Source organism: Seriola aureovittata, chromosome 12 (genome assembly GCF_021018895.1).
Source record: "Seriola aureovittata isolate HTS-2021-v1 ecotype China chromosome 12, ASM2101889v1, whole genome shotgun sequence".
Classification (NCBI taxonomy): domain Eukaryota; kingdom Metazoa; phylum Chordata; class Actinopteri; order Carangiformes; family Carangidae; genus Seriola; species Seriola aureovittata.
Window position 1 is genome coordinate 20,260,320 of NC_079375.1, and position 20,749 is coordinate 20,281,068.

General features: G+C 41.8%; 1 protein-coding gene and 1 long non-coding RNA gene across 2 annotated transcripts in view; one reads left to right on the forward strand and one right to left on the reverse strand.

Annotated features, from left to right (window-relative positions):
- The window catches only part of LOC130179030 (uncharacterized), a 72,573-nt gene extending 59,094 nt beyond the window's left edge, over nt 1-13,479 (reverse strand). The window contains exon 1 of the long non-coding RNA XR_008829221.1: nt 11,665-13,479. This is a non-coding gene — a long non-coding RNA (uncharacterized LOC130179030). The remainder of the gene's footprint in view (nt 1-11,664) is intronic.
- Nucleotides 113-17,939, forward strand: LOC130179028 (carboxyl-terminal PDZ ligand of neuronal nitric oxide synthase protein-like). Its single transcript, XM_056391736.1, has 10 exons — nt 113-664; nt 1,509-1,580; nt 3,852-3,944; nt 4,037-4,095; nt 4,186-4,294; nt 8,028-8,157; nt 8,697-8,824; nt 13,486-13,647; nt 14,510-14,678; nt 15,198-17,939. The coding sequence occupies exons 1-10, from the start codon at nt 560-562 to the stop codon at nt 15,728-15,730; spliced, it is 1,560 nt and encodes a 519-aa protein (XP_056247711.1). The 5' UTR covers nt 113-559; the 3' UTR covers nt 15,731-17,939.
- Nucleotides 17,940-20,749: the final 2,810 nt, after the last annotated feature.

Genomic DNA, 20,749 nt, shown 5'->3' on the forward strand with positions numbered 1-20,749 from the left:
CTCCTGGAGTCCAGTGGGAGCCAGTGATTTGGGGATTTATTTTTTCCCCTGTGATGCCACTAGATGTCACACAAGCAAACACCAGCTGTAGCTGCTGACAGAGTGTGTACAAGCAGAACCCGCCTTCATCTGTTAGATCTTACACCCAGTTAAAGGGCTCCTAAGCACCGTCTGAGTATCGATCGCTCACTCTGAGAAGCCGGTTCCGAGATTGATGGCACGGCGCTCCGCGGTAAAAACAGTCGTGTTGAGATCCGTGCGTCATCGGGACCCCGGCGGCGACGGCGTCGGTCGCGGCGGCGCGTACTGTCTCTGTCTCACCGTGCCTCGGAGCGGAGCGCAGCGGAGGGGTCAGTATAACCGATCAACGCGTTAGCCGCCTCCGTCAACCAATCAATTCATCGCGACCGGAGCGCCTCAACCCGGATGACCTCCGGAGTGACGCGGCTCTCCGGTGAGAGTGCGGAGGGAGCAGCGCCGGAGGAGATGCGCATATCTGCAGGTCTCTAGCGCTGTCGTAAAGCAAGAGTCTGGAGTCAAGTCAGCTATCACTAAAGCGATGCCAGGGGTAACCAAGTACAATTTAGTAGATGACGTGCACGATTTGAGGATCCCCATGCACAACGAGGAGGTGTTCAAGCATGGGGTCTGCTTCGAGGCAAAGGTAAGGACCCTCTGCAACAGATAGTTTGTGGGAGGCAGGAGGCTCGAGGATCCTGATGTGTCAAATATTGAAATGAGGATCATTAATGTCACTGCCACTGTAACATAAATCACCGGACTGTAGGTGTATTTCTGTGATGTTGCTGGTGTTCACTGACACTGTAACTCTTAGATTTTTGTCTACTTTGCAGGACTTAAAAATGTCTCTGATTTAAGATTTTTTTTTCAGAGCTGAAAACAATTCGATCAATCCATTCATTTCGTTCATCCATATTCTGATAATCAATTAATCATTTTTCAGGCTAAAATGTCACACAGTTGCTGGTTGCAGCCTCTGAAATGGGAGGATTTGCTGCTTCTCTTTGATATACGTGATAGTTAATGGAATAACGCATCTGTGACTTGTGTGTCTGACAGAAATGAATATGTCACTTTTTCTATTGCAAATTGTGCTGTGCATTATTCACTATTTTCTGACATAGACTAAAACAATGAATCAGTTCATTGACAAAATAATCATCAGATGAATTTATAATTATGTTGCAGCCTTTAGACGAGTGTTGATTTAATTGATCTCTTGATGAATGCTGACATCATTTATTTCCCTTATATGAATTGAACACTGTGATAAGTACAGAATTATCATTATGACATTTTTGTCAATAAAAGTTTTAATATTTGGCTTCTGGGTGTATTAAAAAAAAAAAAAAAACCTCCTCATAGAGGGGAATATTTCCAGAAATGTACAAAAAGACAATGGAAATAAATAAACCTGCCAGCCCAGCACTCAGTAATCAGTGGTATTAATTCCCTCATTCTTTGAACCTTTCTCTCACATTTTGCAGTACATTGGCAGTTTGGAGGTGGGTCGCCCCGGCAGTCGAATGGAGATAGTCGCTGCAATGAGGAGAATCAGAGTAAGACATTTAAATATGTAACTTCCAGGAACCAGACCACTGAACTTGACCGTTGCTTCCACAGCAAGCCCGAACACATTAACAACGACCCAGCAGCTGGTGATGGTGCATGCACATTTATCCTCTCTCTCTCTCTCTCTCTCTTGTGTTTTATGTCTCACCTTGTGCACGGTGCTCAGAGGGTCCTTACTCCCCTCAACATCCTCCCTTCGCATAAATCAGCGGCCTGCGTAAAACTACACACTTGGCAGATTCAGTGGGCTGTCAGGAGCGCTTTAAATCACAGCAGGATTCATAGGGCAAATCTAGATTTTTATGGCTGAGGAGAGACACGGCACGCAGGTTTATATGCGATACCATTAGAAAAACCAACGTCTCTCCAGCCTCCCTTTATTTAGACCAGACAAGGCCACTGGAAACCCTGCCATGCCTTGTCATTACACATCACTGCAGTGTTACAGAAGCGCTGGGAGGAGAGGATTTAGCTGTTTGTCAGCTGTTATATCTAATCTAACATCCAAGTTATTGTGACACCCAGGAAGAACTTAATCCTGATCCTTTAAGTACAGCATGGGATAAGATTTAGTGAGTTTTATTTATTCATTTATTTATTTATTTATCTTCAGATTTTTACCATTTTTCTAATAATATATTACAAAAGTGCTTGACTGCAGGTTTGAGTGTATAACAAAACACTTTGAATACAGCAGCTCAAATGGATAAAAATCACACAATGCACAAAGCTGTGTGAAGACCTTGTCTCCAAGTCTGTGTTTTGCAACATTTTTCATCGACGATTTTCTTGTAGATAAATAAATTTCATTAAATATCAGTGTTAGCAAAATGCTTTTTTTTTTTTTTTTTTTTTTTTTACAAGCCTTTGAAGCCAAAATGATAAATGGTAAAAATCTAAGAAAAGAGAAAAAAATGCATAAAGTGACAAATAATGGAATGAATGAAAACAACATGGTATTCAGCGTGAGAATAGATAACATAAAAGCAAGTCAGTAAAAGAGTCACACGCTGAGCTCTGTGATGGCACAGTAATTAAGAGTCTCTGCTTCTGAGGGGAAGACAGACTCTGAATCTTTAAAAGCCAACTTGCCCTTAAAGTACTCACAGTGGCTTAAGAGATAAGACCAGAGGTGAGTTGACACTACCTGTAGCATTAGTTGTGCTTGAGGGCAGTGTTAAGTGTCAGTCTCTGAGGCTGATGTGCATTCAAATTTCAGCATGAACACTTCCTGTGTTCCACTTCAGGCCCCTCTCACTCTCTCTGGATGGTCCTCTTGTCCCATTTTACGTGTGGCTGCATTAGCCTGGATAACACACACCTTAAGGGAGTTGTGTCCTTCACCTGACCAACCACAGTCTCGAATAAAAACGCCCACACAACAATAAGACGGATGAACTGGAAGGAGGCATATGACATGAAATATCAAGTGGAAGGGCTCATTGAATCTTCTAGTGAAGCGTGTTTCTGCCAACTGTGACACAGGTCACTGACTTATAGACAAACTGCTCCAGATTCATTAGCGCAAAAAATCACCAGATATGACTTGTCATGTTGGTAATGGCAACATTGCCCATTTCTTTTATTCTGAAATGTCAGTAAAAGAGGGAATCGACAGCTTCAATCACGCCGAAAACAAAAGACAACCAGCGCTGGATTGTTATTTTTACACAGACCAAAGAAAAGATGACAGAGAATATCCAAGACTGTCGTGCAGAGCGGGTGACGGCTCGTTCGCAGAGGAACACTGTTGATTTCACAGAACTTCATCTGATCAATCAATCATCTGATGTTGGACTTAGTGTTTTCAAAGTGGGCCGTGTTATTTTCACATAAATCCGGGTTGTTCTTAGATCTTAGATTCGCAGCCTGCGCCTGCAGTGGAGGCAGAGGGTACAGGCTGGAGCATTAATCATGGAGAGGGATGAAAGTGTCCCACACATGTCTGCCTCCCTCTGGGAAGTCTGCCTTTGAAAGCTTAAACAGCTCCCAGAAAAAGAAACTCACAGTATCTCAGTGTTTACTCAATCTCACATTTCCCCTGAGAAAGAGATAGTCAAAAATATCTTCCTGTCTACATGATCCCATCTCTCTTTTCAAATATGTGTAAAGAGCTCCGCCTCAGTGGGATAATGTGATATTAAATGCTGCTCACAACACATGGCATAATAATCACTCTGGTTTATCTTTTGGACAATTTTTTTTTTTTTTTTTTGCCCATCTTAAATATTAATATGAAAATCATTCTTCCTCCACAGTATGAATTCAAACTGAAGAACATAAAGAAAAAGAAGGTCAACATTGTCGTATCCACCGATTGTGTCAAAGTGATTTTACGCAAAAAGAAGAAGGTCAGTGAATGATGACTGAAAGTGACTAATTAATGAAAACTTTCAAAAGCACCTGTGTCGATGTCAACCTGTGTATTCATGTGTTGTTGCAGAGAAAAGGGTGGTCATGGGATGAGAACACCATCCTGGTGACACAGGATCCCATCTACAGGTGGGCCCATCCTCGTGATATTAAATCAAGGAGACAGAAGCCAAATAACCAGGCAGTAATCTGATTTCATGCATTGTCTTGCCTCAACAGGATCTTTTATGTCTCACATGATGCTCAAGACTTGAAGATCTTCAGCTACATAGCGAGAGACGGACAGAGCAACATTTTCCGGTGCAATGTGTTCAAGTCGAAGAGGAAGGTGAGTCTAAGTCCCGGATGAGCTGAAAACAGCAAAGCATCTATCCTTACTAATAAGTGTAGCCACTACCTGATATACTGTAGCTTATTCCTCTGGGCCATACACCTCCACACACAAACACTCACCAAGCACTATCTGCATGATGTTATTTCACTGCTGCGACATGATTGGCTGATCGGATAATTGCATGAATAAGCAGGTGTACGGGTGTTCCTGATACAGTGCTTGGTGAGTGTATCCTCTTGACCAGTTGTTAAAGGAGTAGTTTGACATTTCGGTAAACGTGTCCAGTAAATATGAAGCTTCAGCTAGAAGCCAGCTAGCTTAGCTTAGCACAAAGAGTGGCAATCTAAAGGTAACTAAATCACCTCAGTCAAAAAAAAAACCACACATAGCATTATAAAACAAAGTGTGTACACAATGTTTTTTGGCCTGGCACAGTAACTTCCTGGAGTCTTGTCGTCACTCCGAGGCCACACTGTTTTCACAGCTTTATATTTAACGTACAGACCAAGCAACAACCTCCGGGGCTGAAAACTGAAGCCAACACTGAAATGCCAAAAACCGCGGTCCTTCAAAACGGCCACTTGAGGCTGGCTCCAAAAACAAGTCAATCTCCAAAGACTCCCGTGTTAAAATGCCCAACTTTACAGCAGAAATAAACATGTTTACAGCCTGGTACAGAAAACAGTTTTAGTCTTTATTGCCAATTCCCTCATCTGTAGCAACTGTACGGGGGGGTGAACTTTTATATAACTTGCTCATTTAAATTTTACTAAGGCTTAAAGGTCTACATAATTGAGGGCGTGGCCTCTTTGAGTGACAGGTGGGTGAGCGTATGCCTGCCACAAACCGGCATTGCACCGAAATCTGCGCTGCACACTGTACCCCTCGTCTTTGCCCATTTTTGGATTAGCCATTAATTTGGCACTGCCAAGATGGCGACAGCAGAACAGCACACACCGCTCTTCAGAAAACCTACGGGTGACATCACGGAGGCTACGTCCATCTTTACATACAGTCTATGATAGTCGGGATGAATGTGCTTGGGACTGAGAGCAACGGGACGGGCTGCGGAAGATACAAAGTATTAAGAGGCAGACATTGTTGGTTTTCGGTCTTATTGTGGACTTTGCTGATTTTAACCAACATACGGATTATCTCCAGCTTTATCCTTTTTGAGTTGCCTGCAAACAAATCTGGACCACAGCATGTCAGTCATTGCTTTTTGTTTTCAGCTCCATGCCTTGTACATAACTGCTAATGGTGATATTTATACCCACCACCTCAGTGATGTGTAATTCTGCTGGACCCACACACAATTAATCTGACAGTCAGACACTCGTGTGTTGTGGCAAAATGCTCGTGAAAATGAAAGGCATGTTTTCCTCCACATATCTGCATATCAAGCAGAGACCTTTTTTTTCCCTCTATGACAAAGACAGAGCATCAGCGAGGTTGACTCCCATCCCTTCACTATGGATACCAGACAGACAGTGATTTAGTGAAGCTGCATACTAATCATTCTGGTGGGAAGAGAAAAGACGAGGGCCTTTTTCACTCAGCACTTAAAGACATTTTCACTACTACTGAACGAAACACCCACCACATGGTCAGGGATGCAGGCCGTGTTGCCTCAGTACCTCTCTGGGGCTATGGAGCCTTATCTGGGTGTTGCAGACCAAGCGTGTGTGCTGAGTAGGAAGAGATGGACCAGCTGATAAGAGAAGATTTGATTTATTTTCATCACTGCATGTTGCAGCTCAGCAGGGCTCAGATGTCAGCTCCGTACATCAGCAGAGCCTATTGTGTTTGGCCTTGAGAGGACCAGCTTTTACATTGGACAATTTAAAACAAAACTACATTTTGTATTAATAGAGCAAAATAATCAATTTCATAACTTTACTCCTGTGTAGTTTTTTTGTTATTTCTTTTTATTAAACTACTCTGAAGCTGGAGTTACCTTGACATATTGCCCAAATGCCCAGAGGCAGGATGATCCTCCAGAGGCAGATAGCAATAAATTTATTTCAATGCTGCTTCTTCCACTGTTCAATATAGAAAACACAACAACTCACCTTTAGTGAGAGCGAGAAAGGACACGGTGGATAAAGTTTAATTCCAGTGGATTTAGGATGCTAGCACTGGACTGCATATTAGGGCTTTAGTGGAAAAAATAAGCCTTGAAATCGATGAGAGTGCTGGTGTCCCAAAGGCCACATTGAATTTTCTTGCCTGTGTGTTCAGCTTAAGAAACACAGACACCCACATGCAAGAGGAAATGTAATATGTACTTTATTTTATAATAAAATTTAAACTGAAAAGACACTAGAACACCTAAGCACATGAGGGGTGTAAGTAGCGTCAATTAATCTTTTGGTCTGAAAATGTTAGAAAATAGTGAAAAATGCCCATCACAATTCTCCTAAGCCCAAGGTGAGGGTCTGTAAATTACTTGTTTTATCAGACAAACATCCCAAACCACAAAGATATTGAGATTACTAAGTCATAAGACATAAGTGAGGAGCTACAACTTGGTAATGTTTGGCAGTTGAGCTTGAAAAACGGCTTAAAAAATGACTAATTACTTTTCTGTCAATAAACTAATCAGTTTAGCTTAAAAACACAAGAGGTTAAACGAAGCCATACTGCAATTTAATAATTATACCCATCTACTTTTATAATCCACAAAGTATAATCACCTCTGCTGTTGCTGTTATAGTGAGTGACAGGCTCTGTTCAGACCTGGTACTAACATCTGTCTCTATGTTGAGGTGTGAACACGCCACAAGATGCACTGAGGAAGCATTTGAGATCTGATAACTCTTCTTTGAGCAGCGTGAATGCAAACACATTCAGTGGAGCATCCAGCAGTTAAAAAGCCAGATGTTTACCTCAGGAGGTAAACGGAGATAAAAAAAGATATGGAAGTAGTATAAGCGCTCTTTAACTCTTGGCAAGAAAGCGATGATGTGTAATTCCTGTGTGTATTGCATAACTCGTTTTTTTGTACATAATGAGGCTGTGTCTCACCTCTCTGTGAGTATGGTGATGTTGTTTATCAGGGCTTTATGTGACTCACAGGAACATCTCTTACATGAAGTCGTCGGGACAAACCGACGGTTTACGTGAAGCCTTTTTTGTGAAAACGAGGGAACAGGATGTGCATGTGTGAGACTTCAAGTAGCTAATTTTTGAGTTATTGCAAATTAAACTGTCCCTGATTGATGACCTGATGTTACAGACACACCTACTGAGCTTCCTGCAATAACAACAAACTTAATCTTCACTCCCTCTGCCATCAAAGTTACTTGCCTCTCAAATGGAGCGATCCATCACTGTGACAGCAGAATGTATGCAGAGCAGAGAGACAAGGACAAAACAGCCGAAGCTCTGCTCCTAATATCTTCTGACTTGAATGTGGTCTATATCTTCTCTTGTTTCCCTCTGTCTTCATTTTTCACATCTCATTCTTCCCCAACATTCGCTCCTCCACTGTTATGTGTTGTTACCTGTGCACACACACATACACTCAATCTGCCAATCCACTTTCCTCCCTGCGCAACTCCTCTGGCACCTCATTTTCTCCCCTGCTGTGCCCCTTCATTTTTGCATCCTTCCTTACTGTGCTCCTGCTGCTGTTTTCCCCCACCCCTGCTCTCCCTAACACACACACACACACACACACACACACACACACACACACACACCGTCTCTGTGTCCTCACTCACAGTCTCAGGCCATGAGGATCGTGCGGACAGTGGGTCAGGCGTTTGATGTGTGTCACCAGCTGACCCTGCAGCAGAAAAGCGATGACCAGGAGGATGAGGAGGGGAAGGCGGAGGAGTCTGAGGCAGTGCCAGGTGACTCACAACAACCTGCACACACACACACACACACACACACACACACACACACACACACACACACAAAATTGCATCCACATATCCAGTCTCCTCCCCCCTCCTGTCTTTCTCCTTCCCGTTCTCCTTCTGTCACACACACGTAAACTCACTCTCCTTTTGTTCTGCTCACACAACAACACACAAATTCCCTGGGCCTTCTCGTCCTCTCTCCTTCTTGCTTTATCCCTCACACAAACAAAAACCCTGAACGCCCGCAGAAACAAACAGCGGCAACTGAGCACACCTTTCTGAGAAAAGATGTCATTATCCACCGCAGAGAGTTTTCTTTGCAGCTTGCCACGCTGCAGCTGCAGATTGGTTCTGGTGAATCGTGCAAACCACTGATCAAAGACTTTGCTTGTGTAGGATTTAGCCAGCTCTTGGCCCACTGCAGCTGCTCTCACTGCCTCTAGATGTGTCGTAAACTATAAAGCACAAAATAAAAACAGCATGAGACCCCCCCCACCCTCCCATATATGTATCTGGTCTCTCTGCAGCAAAGAAGAGGTTTGCATTGTCAGAAGAGACAGACCTTGAAGCCACTACAGAGGAGAGCATTGAGTGCGCCTCTTCATCAGACCTGGAGAAGAGCAAAAAGGACGAGGCCCTTGTAACCGAAGGCAAGGTAAAGTAAAAGTTGTCCTGATCGTTTCAGTGTCACTCATTCAAAGCCCTGCTATGTCTCACCCAACAGGAGCTTTTATAAACGCAGCAGAGATGAAGTGACCACTAAAAAGTGTGATTTATTGATGCCTCTTGCACTGCACTGTATGACACAGCAGCTGAAATGCAGGGCGGCAACTGAATATTATTCATTATCAATAAGTCTGCCATTTATTGTCTCATTTAATCAATAAGTCATGTCATCTGCGAAGTCTCAGTAGAAACGACCTTTTCAAAGCTCTAAACAATCAACAGCTCAAAAGCCAAAAATCCTTCCATTTACTTTCACACAGGACTAAAACGAAAACAGCATGTTTTCACATTTCTAGAAGCAACAGCCTTTTAATTATTGTAATTTCTGATTAAAAAATGACTTTAAGCAGCACTCCACTGAGTGAACATATCAAGTTTAATTTACCCGTTATGGTAAATACCACTCAACCTGTGAAAACAGTTGTGTAATATCCTCTGTGGCTGCGGAGGCAATTTCTTAAAGTTAGAGAAAATAACCTTGATGTTGTCATAGTGATGTTTTCAGTCTTAGAAATTACACATTTATAAGAGAAATTCTGCTTTAAAAACAGAGATGTGGAGTTTGAAAGACATTGTGGCAGGAACGGTCAAATGAAAGAAGTTATTAAATTGCTTTATGGGAAATGTAGGATCTAGTGTTATCTTGGCCTCCACTGCACAGACTATGACTGTCCACCTTTTTTTTAACCTGTTTCTTCTGTCATCTTTATGAAACTGCAATGCTAAATAGGTGGAGTAGCTCTTTAAATGATTATCAAAATAGCTGCAGATACATTTCTGTTGATTGACTCATTGATTAATCCACTGACCCTAACCCACATCGTTTCAGCTCTACAACAATGCAACACCAAAAACATTTTTCATGGCAATAAGTCCGGCTGAACTGATTAATTCAAGTTAAATCCAACCAGAGCAAAGTTATTGATTTTAATATGTTCATCCTACTGAAAGATACATCTGAGGACCAACAGGATGTATTTTGGCAGAGATATTTTCCTATATTTCTTTGCAAATATTGATCTAAAAAGTCAGAAATGTCCTGTTAATGAATAAATCTGGGAGGCTCACAGCTCGCAGAGGGGCATGAAGAAAGTTTGGCCTCATAAAAACTTAGAGATCAGAAAACATCACTGACTAACATATAGCAAGCACATCATGTCTTTAAGGGTTGGTTGTGAGGAAATGCTCCACAAGGCTCTTCAATATTAATGGGGTCATATTGTTTGTTGATGAAAATACAGAAAGGTTTTCTAGTGTTGCTCTGCTAATTCTGCCATGTTGAGCAAGCAGCTATCTCTGCAGCGATCTCTGATATTTGTCAGCTCATTTTCTAACCAAGTCTCTGTGGTGGTGGCGGCTTTAATACTCAAGAGAGAAAACTAGTGTCGTTCTCTTTAGGAGTTAATTTGTTTGAAATGAATTGATAATACATCCAATTACACAGTTAAATGATAACAAATCATTTTTTTTTATATTTTCTTTTTTTTTCTGCCAAATACCATAGCATGTTCAGATATCAAATGCAATTTCTTTGTCTCCCATGAGGACTCAGAAAGTCAAGTGTCTTCACAGTTTAGTAATATTGTGGCCACCAAATTGATCTCCCATCTCAGGCTTGACTGATAAGTTGTGTCCTTCATGGCTGCTCTTCCAGCAGCAGCAGTCAAACATAATTGTGAGAGTCATAATTCACGTGTGGTCAAACCAACTAACAGCAAACCCATACAGGCAATCTATAGATCCATTTATAGATTCCACTGATTAAATCCCCATTAAAACACAATTTTCACAGCTAGATTAATGAGTCCACATGGTACTTTATATTAGACCAGGGATTTGTTTTGACATTTGACATAGCAGGGGTCATCCATTAATCAGAGGGTTGGTAGTTTGATTGCCGACTCCTGTACAGGTGTAGTCCATTTACTACAACTGGAGTAAAATGCATGCTGCTATGATCATTCTTTGGATCAAATGCCCATGTGTATGTGAAAGGAGTTGCTTGTATTGACAAAACTACAATAAGGTGACCTGATTTCTGAAGAGAAATCTGGGGATATTTCAATGGTTGATATATCATTAACATAGTCAAAGGTTTTATCTATGAGATAAAAAAACAAAATGGAGACAGTCCTGGTTTCATGTATTTTGACCATGGTAACTGTTGAACTGTAATAAACTGCCAACTGATATAATTAGTAGGGTTACAGTCCAGCAAAATAGGCTTACAATAGCATCCCCTAAATGGAAACTAAACCGGACAAGCTTTGTCCCTTTTTTTTAAGACTCGGACTTAAGTTCAAATCTATGGAAGATGAATATTACAGGTTAGACAGTGCGGTTTGTATGAGCTAAAAGAAACCCTGCTGTTCTGTCTCAGTCTGACTGTCATGTTATGTTCAACTACACAAACAGAAAATGTGCTTCTCATTGGTCCTGACTCACGACCAATTAGCTCGGCCAATAATTTCGTCGTTTTCGCTATTTTTCTACATGACGCTTCAACAATGGGAGCAAAAAAAAAAAATACAACAAAGGGAGCTGTCGACCACTTTAAAGCACGTGCACAGCCGCCTAGGAACGAGTATAAAGATATACATGTTTAAGCTTGTGTCAGTATTGACATGCTACACGCCGTTAGCTCGGATAGATTCTCCACAATTCGACTGTCGAGTTCATGTTAGAGAAACCAGGAGCACAAAGGTATAATTTCTTCAGATTTACGAGCATCATCAACTAGCAAGACATGGTAATGGTGGTGATCCCTACCTTTTTCAAGTCCTGAAGTCCGATTGTCTCGAACGGACTTCTTGTCTCAATTGTTTATAATCCTTTAGTCCGTAAGGGTCCGGCGGTCAAAAGAATGAAGAGGGTTTTCCATAAAAATTATTCCAGGTTGTGATTATTGTTCATGTGAAGTCCACTGCAGACCCTCGACCAACTCCTTCCGTCTTCTTCACTTCATCCAACATGAAAACAGTTTTTTCAAGCTCCGGCTGTGGCGCTTTGGAAAAGTTGTTTCGGTACTTCGGTTAAGATCTCCCAACCAATGAGTGAGCCAGCTTACCTTTTCTTTACCTAGCGACAAGAAAAAAGAGAATGTGATTGGACAACTCCATTATGAAGGTTTTGATTTTGACCTTGTTACAGCCAGCGGCCAGCCCCCCCTGTTGGCAGAAACAAGTACAACGCTGGGCGTCTGTCTGACTGCTCTGCTGCCTGTCTTTCTGTCTGTTTTTTATTTCACAGTTAAAACAGAGTGTTTCAGCAGCTTTCAGCCCATTGTTTTAATTTAAGGACCACAACTTCCACTGACCTCACAGTGTCCTTATCGGCCGTTTTTGTTTTCAGTGAAAAAGCTCTAAAAATAACTGAACACTACCTGCCAGACAGAACCAGATATTTCTCTCTTGAGTTGGTGGAGACAAAAGGAGAGTTAATATTGAGCTTACATTCATCAAATTGCCTGGAAAATGATTCCAAGTTATGTTGAAGTTGCTAAATAAGGCAACAGTTTGGTAACGTGCTAGCTATATCTGCTTAAAGGGTGATAATATTTCTGTTCTGTGCATTTCTGAAGGTGGGAAGTTAATTCAAGATATTTCCATCTTCGGTGTATACACTGCAGTATAAAATGATTTACAGGGGTAAAATGTCAGTAAATGTCATGCTTTGGTGTCAGCCCGTAAAAATTAAACACCAAGCTCTCATCTCACAGTTCACCTTTGAATTCAAGTAAAAGATCTATCACAGAAGCAAGTAGCAATACAAAATCCTCCATCAGCAGCAGCCACAATAGAGCAACTATGGCGTCTTTATTGATCCTCGTTTGGTGTGAAATATAGCTGTCTCTTTTTATTTATTTTTTATCGTACAACTTGACACAGTAGATGTATCATTGATCTCTCTCTCTCTTCAAAAGCACACAACGATTCACCCTGTCCATCTGCACTACAGTAGCCCTGAATAGTGGAACTTCATGCAGGAGTGTTACACATACTTTATTGAGGCTTCATCACAAAATTCATATCAAGTAGTTTGAGTATATGTCAATGTATTTTTTTTTTTTTTCTGTCAGGATAAAAGCAGACAGCCTTGTTGTCGCCAGTGCAGCATCTCTTTGCAGGCTGGCAGAGACAGACTATTAAACCACTTCCCTAGACATGTTTCTACACACACAAGTTTTCTTATATTTTTCTTTCCACTTTTACTCCATTATTTAGGATTGTTGGCTTTCATACCCTGTACTTTACTTTTAATTCTATCTACTGTACAGCCAATCCACAGCCATATGTACTCTTGCTGTGATATGTTGTCTTTTGTTTAGAAATGTGCAAGATTTTTGTTGTTTGGCAGCATCACCCACTGCTGTGGAGGTTTTCCACTGCACCCTTCAGGAATGACATATAGGCTATCAAGTTCAGGACTGTGACAGCTTTTTTCTTGTATTTACTTTTGATGAAACTTGAATATGTATGAGTGGTGCAGTTATCAAGCCTTAATAAAAAATATCACAGGCTTTCACATTACTGTGATCTTTTCATACAGTTAGAAATAGTAAAGCCCAATTTGCTCTCATCTCTGCTGTAGGTGTCTGATGATCCATCTTTTCTGCTGAGCTCTCCTGTCCTCGGGGCTTCTGTTTCGGGTCAGTTGGCGGCAGAGGCTCCCTGCTCTGCGGAGCACCAGGTCCAGCTCCTTCAGAAACAGCTGCAGCAGCAGGAGCAGCAAGCACTGGCAGCTTCAGCACAGGTACTGAGGACAATAGACAGAGATTCTTTTCTTTCTTTAACTGGATACACTTTCCACATATAGTATATTTTTCTCTTTCAGTTTAATAAATTAAACCTTTTATGCAGTTATAAATCTGTGTCACACATGCAAGAACAGACAGCACACAATCTGCATAAAACATAATGCACACCTAATACCAATCACAAATATACTACTCATAGACAAAACTCAACTGGAAATATATAAACGAACAAACAAAGACACCCTCAATCATTTACCCCAAGTGGTATTTAAGTGTACATGAAAATACCCAAATCATTACTATAAACTTTGTGTTGCCTGAGATGAAACATAGTGAAACAAAAATCTGGCAGTAAAAAAAACAAAAAAAACACAAGACTCAGTTTCATTTAATCTGGAGGATGATAATTGGAATGATGCGCTATTTCCATTTTCAATCAGTGGTGTGTTAAATAGGATGTGACGAGGTATTTCAGGTTACTTCTTATCTCTTTCATCCCTCCAAACTTTTACATGAACTTTTGAACTGTTTCACATCAAATTAAATGAGCCTGAGCTGGAGTTTCCAGGATGTTGAAGATTTGAAGCAAACCCTTTTTTGAGTGCTAGAGTTTCTCTCTTACTTTGGCCAGTCTCACTGAAGGTGATTCATAATGCTGACGAGTTAAAAGACACCGTGGAACTTTATCAGTAAAGTCTTTTCAACAACAGATGGTAAAAGAAAATAATAAAAAAAGGAAAGAATCGCTGGGAAGTAATAATGAAACTTCTGCATGTTTTGTGTTTGCACACAACAGTTTCTGTTTGTATTTCTCACGCATGTATGTGTGCAACTGTGTGTGTGCTTTGGTCTGTTCAGGTTCATGTGCTCCAGGAGCAGCTGTCAGTGGAGGTGTGTGCACGGACCGAAGCCCAAGCCAGAGTGCAGAGGCTGCTGCAGCAGAACACCGACCTGCTGCAACACATTTCCCTGCTGGTCAAACAGATCCAGGAACTGGAGCTCAAAGCTGCTGGCCAGTTAACATCTAGTGGGTGGAAAACTTCAATTCTTGATTTACCCTAATCTTCCTTTTCCATTTACAGTATATATCTTATTTTGTTTGATTGCCTTGAATCTTCCTCCATATCCCTGTTTTCTCCTTTACAAATTTCTTCCATAAAGTAATTCTTTCTCTCCCTTCATCTATTTTCTCTTAATCAGTTTCCTTGCCTCTTTCTCCTTCCTGTCGTTATGCCTCCTTTTCTCATCCACTTCTGGCACACAATTAATTATCCCATGGCAGCCCTCTCAAAGGATTCAGTACTGCTCTCTGCTCTCTCCTCCCTGCATCTAGCTACTGGCAATATGCTGCCATACAGTCATGAATTATCAAATCCTGTCAGCACAGACGTCATCCCACTCTACATAATCTCATCTGCTTTGCTCAGACCTCTCTTCTGACATGTCTTATATCTCTGCTTACATGTGATAAGTAAAATTCGTTCTGTGGTTTGTTTCATCCTGCAGATGTGTCTCAAACTCTTTCTGTGTTTTGATTTGTCTTCAGTGGGCTCCCAGGACAGTCTTCTGGAGATCACTTTCCGCGCCAAGCCCCCCAGCGTCCCCCGTGAACCCCTCACTCCTTCTTCATCTACAGGCCCTTTAGCAGCTCAGTCCCAGCTCCAGATTAGTGACAGTGCCTGGGTCTCCGGCCTCCCCGGGCCCTGCTCTCCAGGCACCATGGGCACCGACACCAGCCCTCTGGGGCTCAGCGGCAGCGGGGTTCGACTCGAGTGCTTTCGTTTCTCCTCCCGGGGGCCGGACGGCCAGGAGCAGGGTCAGGACACGGGGGAAACCCCCAGCGACGGAGCACCGGATGAGAGTTCGCTGCTGGGGGAGCAGGTCCTCGGAGCCCTGGAGCTTCTTCGGTTTAGGGAGTCCGGGATTGGATCGGAGTACGAATCGAACACAGATGAGAGTGATGATCGGGACAGCTGGGGGCAGGGCGAGGGCGTGGGGGGAGACGGTGCAGCCCGACTCATAAATGTGCTGAATGCAGAGAGTCTGCCGGACTGCTTAGGGGATGAGATGGCTGTGTAGTGGTGCTCTGAAAGCTGTGCTAGGCCACCCCAACGGGAAACAGGTGAAATTCAGAATCTGAAGAACTTCATCACACAGAAATCATGTATTGTGGCATAAGTAAACAGCATCATTTGCAGGAATAAATAGTTTGTGGCTGGTAGCTGGACAGAGCGCTCGCTCACCACAGGTGTCGCAAAAGTTTTGAATCGTCACTTCCTTTGCACTGACACGGTGTCCGCTTGTATGAGGTGGAACTCATGAAAGGAAACGATAAAAACAGAAATCCTGAAAACTGAATGAAAATGATACATTTATTCCATAAAGGAGATCCTTTTTAAGTTTTGCTATTGCTACATAGCTAGCGTTAGCATTAAAACCTGTTCACTTACCAGTCTAGTCAAACTTCATTCCTTTACTCCCCGCTCCGGAGGTGGAAAGGAACGCCAATGTTAACGCTTGTCTCCATCACGTCTTTTCTTCTACTGAGGTTAGCACGCTAACCAGCTAGCCGCGGCCTGTCTCATCACTTTCCGATAACGACTCACTGTAGCCTCCAATCCGCCCTGATGACATAGAGCTGCTCAGAGGAAGTATTATAACCTCTTCTCTTGTCAAGCGACAATCACCACCACCCGCACCCAGCAAGAAACCATGTTCGGCGGCAGAGAAAACTTACAGAAACCTTCATTAAAATTTAAGATGACTTGATTGCGACATTAATGATTTCATCAAAATAAACTTGAGCTTATCAAATTTGGGAAATCATTATGATACATCACCAATGACTGACAAGTTAGCAAGCGCATGTTCAATTCTCACACCAAATAAAACTACGAGAAGTAAGGATAATAACCTCTAGCCTTCAGACACGTCATATTGAATCAAACTGATTTTTGCCAAACCCTTAATGTCTTTATTAAAATAAATGTAAACAAGACTAAGAGTCGTTAACATTAACATTTACCATCTTCACCGTCTTACTTTAGGCATATGTAGGTATGACGTTAATTATCACAGAGCAAATGTATCAATCCAGTCAGTGATTAAATCTTCATGAGCTCCACTCTACATACACTGGGCGTTACTTGCTGTGAAAAACAAAAAAGACGCACTTCTAGATAAGAATTTGTTTCAGGCTCTGTCCGTCTCTCAGCCGTCTGTTAATATATATGTTACATACTGTGTGTGTGTGTGTGTGTGTGTGTGTGTGTGTGTGTGTGTGTGTGTGTGTGCGCGTGTGTCAGTCTGATGATTGTTGTACCTACATACGTGTGGCCTCCTGACTCGGTGCCATCGCCACTTTGCTGGGCTCGTTACACTGTGGTTGTGTCTGTGTTTTTGGATTTGTGACACATGGACATGGTCGTTTTATCTCTTATCTAATGAAGATCTATGGAGAAAAAGAAGACATGCTAACACATTTTTTTGGAGTGTGGAAAATTAAAACATTGCTGTGCTTGCTATGACACTTAATCTGTAAATTACACTTGGGTTTGAAAATGAGCATGCATCTGTCATAGTCTGATTTTGTCTCTTTTCAATACATTGTATATAGTTTGATTAACCTTAATGCTTTGGCATGATTTTATTCCTACTTTTCTTCATCCTTTTATTGAAGAACATTTTCTGAATAGGTGTAGTTGTGTCTCAGAGGGAAACATCTCACTGTGTGCAGGTGCTGCTACAATTCTGTCTGTTGCTTAAAGATGTAGCCACCTCGTACTGTAAGTATTATTTATTAATGCCGTACTGCTGCAGCGATAAACTGCTGCATCACTGTTGCTCCGCCCTTCAGACAAATTGTGTGGAAAGTCCTTTAGCACCCATTCAGGGAAAGGTGGAGGCTAATAAGAAACTTCTGCAACCTTTCAACGCCAGCTGTTCTACCAGCTCCACCACGCTGACAGTGAGCCAAGTCTTTCAATCACTGAATTGGGGACGTGTCTTTGAGCTCTTTCCAAAAATCGATTAATCTCTTCCTGGCCCTCCTTTTTCCCCCCTCCTCTCCTCTCCCTCACTCACCTTCCTCCCCTCTTTTCCCCGAAGCTAGTCACCTCTTTCCCACTCTCTTGCACTCACAATCTGTCTGCTGTATCCGTCAATCCATATCGGATTTTTCCAATCTCTGGCGTTTCCCGTTTCCCTCCAAGGTTATGTCTGTGTGCTAAAAATGAAAGTGCACTTACATCAGTGTTTCTCCTTGTGGAATTAAATGCCCTTTCTCAAATGCCGTGTGGTGTCCTGGTATGTCCAATGCATTTGGTGTGACTTACTAATTGCTGAAATGTGTGCAGGGGTGATTTAAACCAAAGTATGTCTCTAAGATAATGATAAGCAGCACCACTTCCTGGGCTGACCTTTCCAAAATGTTTTCCTCGTTACTATTTATAACTCCTTGAGAAAATGGGATGTGGGCATGCAGAAGGTCTTTTGTGAGGGTGATGTCTCTCTGTTATCGTCTGAGATACACCAGCTGTGGTCATTGAAAAGGGTCAGTTCACATTAAGCTCCCTGTGTGTGCTTACAGTAGCAGCTTGATGCAACGCTGCAGATAAGATGGAAAATATGAAGAATATCAGCCATTACCCACCCACATCCAGACACGACACCCTGCAGCTCCACTAGTACAGCTGCTGCTGACACAGATAGTGGGCGGCCTCCTAGAGTTGGCCTCTACTTTCATTTGCCTGAATATAATGAAAAATGGACTGTAGTGTCATTCTGCTCACCCCCTCCTGAATCTATATCAGTGTTTTTGCTTTGTATCCTGTAGGTCAAATAAATTCAACAAACATGGTTTCACAGTGAATGCAGCGTTGCGTTTATCTCTTGGTTCGGTCTTTTTAGCTAGACTCTCCAAGAATTTTGGGACAAAAATTTACACAGACATTCTTGGTTCCTAGATGATGAATCCTGCTTAATTTGCTAATCCCCTCTAGCGCCACCATGAGGTTGAAATTTGTGGTTTTGAGTGAAGACTCATAGTAAATGTTGCATGATGATAGAAATTTACTGCAACCAGTCATATTTCCGACAGGATGAATGAACTTTACCTGTAACACGATCATCATCAACATCAAAATCAAAATTACCATTCACCTGAGGGCACTACTAGGAAATGGTAACACACAGTGACAGTAGTTCACATTACCTGCTAAACATCAGCATATTAAAGGTGTCCTGTTGAATCAAACAAAAGTTATGTTTACATAATTCACCAAAACACATTGAGTGTGTTGAGCATTAACAAACATGTTGAATGCATTTTCAAAGCTGATTTTGAGCATTTTAAATCCAGCTTTCCTTTCACTCTGCTGTTTTAGCGCCCCTTGTTAATTTTTGAAGTGAAAATAGGTAAATACAACTCCTCCATTAAAATATCAGCCTTGCTTGAAATATTAATACACTGTCACTTTTTATTTCATGAACTTAAAAAACAAAAAAAATAAATATAACAGTAATTTTGGCATGTGCAAAAGTTTGCACACCCTTCTACCTGTTAACACTGTGGCCTTAATTATCTCATTACACTGACTCATAAGGAAACAAAGCGGGTCAAGAAGCATCATCAGGAATTGTCAGCTGATGATAAATTCTCTGAGTCTTCAAACCTCTAAGCTCCTGACTGAGGATCTGAAATGAAGCTAACTGATGCTACGAAGCAGGAACAGACTATAAAAAGATATGTAAGTGCTCCCAGTTTGCACTTCCAACTTTTCCACAGTTAAAGGGAACAGTGGAGGTGAAGACAAGATCTGGAAAAGCAAGACAAATGTCAGATAAAACTGCACCTCTGCTGGGTTGAAAGACCACGTTTATGACTGCAAAGGACCTTTACAATAAGGTTTGCTGACACAGGGGAGGCGGTGAACCGTTCACCTAGCAGATGAAGTTAAAACTGAGCTTTTTGGCCACAATCACAAATGTGTTTTTGGCGATAAAGGGAGCAGCATTTAAATTTAAAGAACATCTTGTCGACTGTTAAGCACGGGGGTGGAAATATTCTGCTTTGGTGTTGTGTGGACACCAGTGACACAGGAAACACTGCACAGATAGAGGGAGGAATAGATTCAAGATGGTGACACTGGAAAGAGGCTAGCTTCTACAACAGGACAGTGATCCAAGGCAAACCTCAAAATCCACATTATCTTAAACATGCTGTCTGCGCAAGACAACCGAAATTACTACAGAGTGGGTTAAAATTCCTAAATTAAGAATAGAAATAGCATTTGCAAGCTGTGATATCTATCTAAGGGGGGGTTGCTAAGTGCTAATTTAGTAGGGTACGCAAATGTCACACTTACTTTTGTTGTTGTTGTTGTTGTTTTTTATGCCTCTGCACCAGGACCAGAGGCTTTATGTTTTTGGGTTGTCTGTCTGCGATATCTCAGTAACGCCTTGAGGACATTTCTTCAAATTTGGCACAAACATTCATTTGGACTCAATGACAAACTGATGAGATTTCGGTGGTCAAAGGTCAAAGGTCAGTGTGGCCTCACAAAACATGATTTTGGCCTTGTGAATGCGATATCTCGGGAACTCTTCAAAGGAATCTCCTCACATTTGGCACAAATATTCACTGGGACTCGAGGAAGAATTGATTAGATTTTGGTGGTCACGGGGAACAACTATTAATGTTGTCATTGTGAGCATGTTAGCATGATTACATTAGCATTTGGCTCAAAGCGCTGCTGTGCCTTGGCTTCAAAGAGCTTCTAGCATAAACTCTTAGCGTTAACTTGATTTCCCCGTAGGCTACATTATGACATCTGTCATTTTTCCAGTTAGACTCACCACCTGTTTGGATGGTATTCGAGCTCTGCTACAGATGTGAGAGAGCCTGTGAGCCACCAGCTTCTGTCTCTGTTCATTATATATCCATGAGTACCTGAACGCAGGCTGCAGCTTTTATGATGAGTCATGAATCTTTTAATCTCTCTCGCTCTCTTCCTGAGGAATAAGTGATACTCCATCATGGTCTGCTTTAATAATGAGAGACAGTCATATTTCATGATGGCAGAACAATTTCTTAGAATG